The sequence below is a fragment of the Ananas comosus genome, linkage group 6 (assembly GCF_001540865.1).
Source record: "Ananas comosus cultivar F153 linkage group 6, ASM154086v1, whole genome shotgun sequence".
NCBI lineage: Eukaryota > Viridiplantae > Streptophyta > Magnoliopsida > Poales > Bromeliaceae > Ananas > Ananas comosus.
In genome coordinates this window covers 5984143-5992382 of record NC_033626.1, presented here as the reverse complement: position 1 = coordinate 5992382, position 8240 = coordinate 5984143, and the positions used below count along the sequence as shown (strand labels likewise).

The 8240-nt window shown below is 48.5% G+C and overlaps 1 protein-coding gene across 1 annotated transcript; it reads left to right on the top strand.

Moving 5' to 3' along the window:
* Nucleotides 3080–4471, top strand: LOC109711675. Its single transcript, XM_020234825.1, has 4 exons — nucleotides 3080–3332; nucleotides 3711–3763; nucleotides 3920–4072; nucleotides 4145–4471. Exons 1-4 carry the CDS (start codon nucleotides 3080–3082, stop codon nucleotides 4469–4471), a joined length of 786 nt encoding a protein of 261 aa, XP_020090414.1.

Below are 8240 nucleotides of genomic sequence, written 5' to 3'. Positions count from 1 at the left end.
TAATGGCACCAAGGAAACGCTACGTGCGTAGATTCGTTCCGGTACCACCTCCCGAGGTGCCATAGCAAGCTGGGTCAAGCGAGGTGGAGGAGTTGCAAGCGCAGGTGATGCAACACCAAGAGAACCGGATCGAGCGGCCCCAGGAGCTTATGGAGCGGCAAGTAGCGGCGGCGGCTGCGACGACAACTGAAGGCCGTGATCCGCCCGCGCCCTCGGCTCGCGCGCCCAATGCTGCTGAGGGTGAGGGCATTGCAGCGTCTCCGGTGGCGGCGCATCCCCCGCCGGCTAGTGTTCCTTCGGTGGCTTTGGGTTCTTCGACACTTGATACGGCGGCCGAGGAGGCGGAGCGGGAGCGCGGTTATACGGCTCTCACGAAGTTTATGAAGTTCCACCCTCCGACATTCGATGGCGAGGTGATAGACCCTTGGACCGTGGAGACTTGGTTAGCCATGATGGAGACGTTGTTCGAGGACATCTACACCCAAGAGCAAGACAAAGTGCACTTGGCTACTCATTGCTTTGATAAGAGGGTTCGAGTGTGGTGGAGGAGGGTGAAGCAGGATCGATCGCCAGATCTTCCCCCGATCGATTGTGAGGAGTTCCGGGGGTTGATGTTCATGAAATATTTTCCCAACAGCGATAATAGGAAGATGCGGGAGGATTTCCGGAAGCTCAAGCAAGGCAACCGTATAGTTCGGGAGTATGAGTACTCATCTCCTAAATTGCGTCCCGGATGTAGCGAAGGCCGAGCAAGATCGGGCGGAGTGCTTTGTACGGGGACTCCGGCCCGAGATATTTCGAATGGTGCATGCTTTTAAGTTCCGCACCTTTGCGGAGGTGTTGGATCGTGCTCTATGGGTTGCGCGAGTGTCCGGGAGGGGCTTCACCTGCGCCGTCTGTTGCATCGGCTCCGGCGACTCTGGCACACTACGGAGGGGCTCCACCTACTGTCGCATCTACTGGACGTGCGATGGCGCCACGCTAGCCCTAGTTGACGCGATCGGCTCCAAGCAGACTGGTATTCGCCGCTCAAGCCGAGGAACCTGCCGAGGTCGAGGAGCGCAACGTGGTGGCAGATATGGTTTTAATTAACGGAGTTTGCTCCAGGGCTATGTTTGATACAGGTGCTACATATTCGTTTATTAGTCGACCTTTTGCTGAGATGCATGGTATAGTGGTCTAGTTGAGTGAAAGCACTTGGCGAGTAGAGGGCCCCGTGCGTGCATTTGTTATTAGGAAGGAGTGTTTGGCTTGTCCGGTGCAAGTGGGCAATTAGATAATGCCGATCCGCATGTTGGTGCTCAAGCGGCTGAAGGAGTTTGACGTCATATTGGGCATGGACTGGCTCTCGAAGTACTATGTGTCTATCGACTGCAAGAGCAAGGTGATAGCATTTCGTGAGCCAGGACAGGTGGAGTTCACATATCGAGCATGTAAGAGCTCATGCTTCGCCGTGACGGTGTCAACGACAAGGGCAAGGAAGTTGGTTAGCAGCGGTTGCGCGGCTTATTTGGCGACCGTTGTGGAGGTTGATAGGGTGACTCCGGCACTTGAGAGTATGTCCGTGGTTCGGGAGTTTCCGAATGTATTTCCCGCGGAGTTACCGGGGATACCGCCGGATCGGGAGATCGAGTTCGTTATAGACTTGATTCCTGGGACCGTGCCGATCTCGAAGGCTCCGTACCGAATGGCACTGGCAGAGTTGAAGGAGTTGAGGGCTCAGCTGCAAGATCTCCTCGACAAAGAATTCATCAGGCCTAGTGTATCACTGTGGGGAGCCCCGGTTCTTTTCGTGAGAAAGAAGGATGGATCATTTCGATTCTCCGTGGATTACCACGAGTTGAACAAGGTCACGATCAAGAACAAGTACCCGTTGCCCCGAATCGACGACTTGTTTGATCAGTTGCAGGAGTCGCGGGTGTACTCAAAGATAGACCTCCAGTTGGGCTACCATCGGTTGAAGATACAGCCGGAGGATGAGCAGAAGACCGTGTTTCGCACGCGGTATGGACACTACGAATTCACGGTTATGCCGTTCGGGCTCACAAATGCCCCGGCAGCGTTCATGGACTTAATGAACCTTGTCTTCAGGGCGTATTTGGACCGATTTGTCGTGGTTTTCATTGACGACATTTTGGTCTATTTGTGTAGCGACGAGGAGCATGCAGAGCATTTGAGAGTGGTGCTTCAAGTCCTTCGGGAGGAGAAGCTATATGCGAAGCTAAAGAAATGTGACTTTTGGCTCCGAGAAGTTGCATTTCTAGGGCATGTTATCTCCTAGGGTGGTGTTTCTGTTGACCCGAGGAAAGTGGAGGCGATCAAGGATTGGCCTCGCCCGACGAATGTCACGGAGGTCCGAAGCTTTGTGGGCTTAGCGGGCTATTACAGACGGTTCGTGGAGGGTTTCTCAAAGATAGTTATTCCACTTACCCGTCTGACTTAGAAGGGCACCAAGTTTATTTGGAGCGATGAGTGCGACCAAAGTTTCAAAGAGTTGAAGGAAAGATTGACTTCGACTCCGGTGCTCGCCTTACCAGTGCAGGGTGAAGACTTTGTGGTATATAGCGACGTGTCCTATTTGGGTTTGGGGTGTGTTCTGATGCAAGGCGGGAAGGTGATCGCGTATGCGTTCCGTCAGTTGAAGAGCTACGAGAAGAACTACCCTATCCATGACTTGGAATTAGCCGCGGTGGTATTTGCTCTCAAGTTGTGAAGGCATTACTTGTACGGCGTGCGTTGCGAGGTATATACTAACCACAAAAGTCTAAAGTATTTGTTTACACAGAAGGAGTTTAATATGCGGCAGCGGCGGTAGTTAGAGTTACTAAAGGATTTTGATGTCACTATCCTCTACCACCCCGGGAAGGCAAATATAGTTGCAGATGCACTTAGCAGAAAGTTGGCGGAGAACCTCGCATTGTGGGTCACAAATCAAGTGCTCCTGTGGAAAGAAATGGGGCGAATGGATCTTGAGGTTGTAGCTCTAGAGATTCCGACTATATTATCGGTTCTCGTTGTCCAACCGATCTTGTTGGAAAGAATCAGAAGTCTGCAGTCCGCGGTCCCGAGTCTCCAAAAGATGGGGCATGACATCGAGAGTGGACGTGGCAGCGATTTCAGTATAAACGCCGGTGGTGCGCTTCGGTTTCGAAACCGGTGGTGCGTGCTGGAAAACGAAGAGGTTGGAAAGTTGATTTTGCAAGAAGCGCATTGGTCTCCTTATAGTGTCCACCCGGGCGTCACCAAGATGTACCAAGATTTGAAGATGCACTATTGGTGGCTGGGAATGAAAGCAGATGTTGGATGCTATGTGGCGCAATGCCTGTCAGCAGGTTAAGGCAGAGCGCCGATTTAAGGCGAAGCGCCGATTTCCAGCGAAAAAGCTTCAGAGCCTACCTATCCCCGTTTGGAAATGGGAGGATGTATTATGGACTTCGTGGTCGGATTGCCTCGTTCGTCGGGTGGCCACGATGCGATTTGGGTGGTAGTGGATCGATTGACGAAGTCGGCACATTTTCTACCGATCCACACTACATGGTCAGGTGATAGATTGGCGCAGGTGTATCTTGATAAGGTAGTGATGTTGCACTGGGTTCCGAAGTCAATTGTATCGGATCAAGACCCCCGGTTTACTTCGCACTTTTGGAAAAGCCTGCAGGAAGCACTTGGCACATGACTCGATTTCAGCACAGCGTTTCATCCTCAAACAGATGGGCAATCGGAGAGGACTATTCAGATTTTGGAGGATATATTGCGGGCGTGTGTCCTTGACTATAAGGGCAGTTAGAGTAATCACTTGCCGATGGCCGAGTTCGTCTACAACAACAGTTACCAAGCTTGTATAGGGATGGCACCGTTTGAGGCTCTCTACGGGGGAAAGTGCTGATCTCCTATACAGTGGAGTGACGTGGGCGAACAGGCGGTGTTGGGTCCCGATGTTTTGCGAGAGGTGGAAGAGAAGGTCCACCTCGCTCGCCAAAGATTGCTCACGGCGCAATCTAAACAAAAGAGTTACGCGAATAAGCACCGTAGAGACTTGGAGTTCGCGGTGGGCGACCGCGTCTTCTTGAAGGTACTGCCCATGAGGGGTGTGAAGCGGTTCGGAGTGCGGGGAAAGTTGAGTCCCCGGTATATTGGGCCGTAGTTGAAGCTGATTGGTGCGGTGGCTTACCGGCTTGCATTGCTGCCCAAGCTCGCGAATGTTCACAATGTATTTCACGTCTCCAACCTTCGCAAGTATATCCATGACCCCGAGCACACCTTGCTGTATGAGCCACCGGAATTGCAAGAAGACATGAGCTACGAAGAGTTTCCGGTGTCGATCATTGCTCGAGAGGTGCGAAAATTGAGAAATCGCGAGATTCCCTACGTCAAGGTTTGGTGGAGCAATCACGACGATCGCGAAGCCACGTGGGAACTCGAGGACGTGATGAAGGAGCACCATCCTCATCTCTTTGAGGAGTCGAGTTGAGGTATGAGTTTATGTTTAAGTGAGTTAGTTTCGAGGACGAAACTTCTTTTAAGGGGGAAGGGATGTAGTGTACTGGATTTTTAATATAAAAGCAAGTGTAAATAATAATAGTATGATTTACTATTTTTATTTGACTTAAAGAAGTAAAATATAAGTCGGAAGTGACTTGTACTGAAATTGGAATGAAAATAGAACATTTAGAATTTTTTGTAAGGAACGGGGCTGATATTTTAGCAGAAAATTCACAGTGTAAGAAGATTATGAAAACTTGGAAATATGTCGAAATTATTTTTATGAGGCTAGATTTAAAGTTTCATGTCATTATAACACCCAGAAAGTGAAAAATAAAATCTGACTGCTATCTGCTAGAGATTTTTGTTCGGTAGAGCTTTCGGTGACCAAAAGTGGTCCAAACTAGGAAGTTAAGATATCATTTTTTTTATTAGCTTAAACCGAGCCTGACTGTCAAATTTGAATACAAACGGACATTCAGAAGGGCTCTGGCGAAAAGGAACAGATTTTGAGCTGCAGAACTGAAAGTTGTAATAGTGTTATGTGGAAGGTGTTGGGTGCAATTGTGCACATATGAGGGTGTTATTTGCAATTGTGTGTAAATGAGAGTGTATAGAAGTGGGTTTTGGCTCATTCTTCTTCTCTCCCTCACACTTGCTACCAAAGAACACTCCCTCTCTCTCTCTAAGCTCATTCATTTTCTCTCTCTCTACAAGGAAGGAGTCAAGGAGGGGATTTGGTGCAGAAGGAAGCTTGAGAGTGGATCATCTTCATCTTCATCGTCTTCCTCACCATTGGAGGAGCTTGTTGAGGTAAGCTCTTGGTAGCTTTAATGGTAGAACTCTAGGGTTTAAGTTTTAAGCTCTTGAAATGGTTTTAATGGAACCCCTAGATGTTAAGTAGATGGTTAATGCTTGAATTGTGAAGTAATATGATAGATTGTTGCATTGGTTCAATGTTAGGGTTCCAATGGGGTTTTTGTGAAATGATAGGGTTTGATCTAAATTGAACCTATATAAACCTAATTGCTAGGTATTCTAATGCGTTGGTGAAGTCAGTTCGGTGATCCGTCGAGTCCGCGCAAAGATATCGACGAAAAGGACGATTGTAGCTTCGTTTCCGCCTAGAGGGCCGAGGCGACGTCATAAAATCACGAAGTTTGGAGTCTAGGGTCGCGACATTGCTAAAAGGTGGGTGGTGTCATCCCGAAGCAGTTGAGCTCCTTTCTATGTCTTAGTTGCATTGTCGACCATGCATCTCGTGTGTTATTGTGCATTGTAGGGTTGTGCTAGTTGTATTTCCTTTCCTTAATTGCTTCCATGATAATATTAGCATTACGAGTTGGCATATGAGCTAATGGACGCAATAGGTATATGAGGATTGGGTCGTGGTTTGGAATCCTATAGTGTAAACATAACGGGTGGCATGTAACAATGTAGACGATAAAATGAGTGGCATTTAAACGATATGTGATAACCTAGATGAGTGGCATGTGAATATAGTGTAGAGGAAACACTTTGGATGTGACGAACTTAGGGATAGGTGAATTTCCCTAGCTATGACATGTGGCATGTGAATCTAGTGTAGTGTGACACTTGAACTTAAACAAATGGATAGTTGAGTTCCCGAGCTATTGTTAGCTCTAGTGGATAGGGTATCCTCAGTTGGCGAGGATTGGACCATACTCACAGAGTCTGTTTTCGCTTTGGGTGGTCGCTCCACACAAGCAGTGAGCTCCGGAGTCTTCACGTGATGGACTAACGTACTTGTCCGGCAGAAGGTCTCGGATTTGCGAGCAAGGAGGGTCTCCTTACCTATGAGATGACATGGTGAGTTGAGGGCAAACCTTCGGGTTAGCCAAGTGATTGGGTGAACAAATGAATGGCATCACTTTTCAGACATAGTAGCATGATAGCTGGTTTCTTTGCTATGTAGTTCAGGCATCCATTACATTTGATTGAGGCATAGTAGTATACTTGTAGATTTCCTTACTATGTCGCAGTTATTTCATATCTATCTATCTATCTATCTATCTGCTTGTGCCTGCTTAGACCTAGTGGGGAGATCGGTGGAGTCGGCAGCCGAACCCACTGGGAACTATGGATAATAGTTCTCAACCCACTTTGTTGTAGGGCCGAGTTCGAGCGCTCGGGGCGAGGATCGCGGTAAGGGCATAGCGCCCTAGTAGTAGTGGCTTTCCTTTTGCATTAGAAACACCCTATGTACATGAGTGTTAGATGATGTATAGGTGGTGAGATGTTTTTGGATAGTTGTTGATGATCTTGTAGAACTTTATGTATACATTTTGGAAGTTGGAAATGTAATTCAATTATGTAAATGGTTGAATGTGATGTAATAGCTAGAACTCTCTCTCTCTCTTGTTGCTTGTGTAGTTCACTCGCTTGTATCATTACTTGCTAGATCGGGTATGTTGTTAAGTTTTTTCTTGGCAACTTGTTTGTACATGATCTTGTTGTTTCAGCCTTGGGCGGATAAGGGAGGTGCTGTCTGTTCGGCACCTGTTCGACGTACCCGAACAGACCAAATTGGCGGTTGCGGGGCGTGACAGATAAAGTGGTATCAGAGCAAGTATAAGAGCAAGTAAAGAGAGAGTCTAGGATTGACCTAGTAGACCCTAGGATGGTAACCTTAAGGCTATAGGTGCGTGACAGAGACGTGAACCTATGCCGGTGGCGGCAGTTGATTGATTGGGTCGAAGTTGATGGTATGTCTCTAGTAGTCGCTAGAGACGGATTCAAGTGGTATTATTTCTCGACTCGAAGTGGTTGTGTTGGCGGCCGGCAACATGACCCTAAGAGTCTAGAATGAGTACACTTGTGTGCTTCCGCCTGATTTGCGATGTTGAGTCGCGTTGTCTTGTAATTGCGATGAAGTTAACGGGTTAAGGTAATTAACCAAGTTGTTGCGTTTCAGGAGATAATGGCACCAAGGAGACGCTATGTGCGTAGATCCGTTCCGGTATCACCTCCCGAGGTGCCAGAGCAAGCTGGGTCAATCGAGGTGGAGTTGCAAGCGCAGGTGACTGCGCTAGTTGGTGTGATGCAATGCCAAGAGAACCGGATCGAGCGGCTCCAGGAGCTTATGGAGCGACATACTGTATTTTTCTACGTCTCCCGCCTCAGATAAGTACAGCTTGATCAGGCTCTGTCAGGGGCGTTGATAGAGCTATGGAGGCGTGAGACACAGACATTCCACCTAAATCATGGAGAGATGACAGTTACTATCAGAGCGAGTTAAGAGCAAGCAAAGAGAGAGTCTAGGGCCGACCTAGGAGACTGTAGGACGGTGAACCTTAAGGATATAGGTGCGTGAGTGCGACGTGAACTTATAGCGGTGGCGGAAGTTGATCGATTGGGTCGAAGTTGATGTTATGTCTTTAGTAGTTGCTAGAGATGGATTCAAGTAGTACTAGTTCTTGGCTCGAAGAGGTTGTGTTGGCGGCCGACAACACGACGCCGAGGGTCAAGAATGAGTGCGCTTTTGTGCTTCCGTCCGATTCTGTCGTTGAGCCGTGTTATTTCGTAATTGTTGCGACGTTAATGGGTTAAGTAATTAACCAAATGTTTGTGTTTCAGGAGCTATGGCACCGAGGAGATGCTATGTTCGTAGGTCTGTTCCGGCACGCCCTCCCGAGATGCCAGAGCAGGCTAGCCCTCCTGTGGCACTAGAGTCAGCTGGGCCTAGTGAGGTGCAGGAGTTACGAGCGCAAGTGCGTTAACTGGTCGGTTCGATCGGC

Excerpts from the sequence above, each read along its gene's own strand:
- LOC109711675 (XM_020234825.1), top strand. The coding sequence starts at position 3,080 with ATGGGGCATGACATCGAGAGTGGACGTGGCAGCGATTTCAGTATAAAC. Across the intron at positions 3,333-3,710 it reads GGCGCAATGCCTGTCAGCAG|ATGGGCAATCGGAGAGGACT; the intron begins GTTAAGGCAGAG and ends ATCCTCAAACAG. Across the intron at positions 3,764-3,919 it reads AGGATATATTGCGGGCGTGT|GCGGTGTTGGGTCCCGATGT; the intron begins GTCCTTGACTAT and ends GTGGGCGAACAG.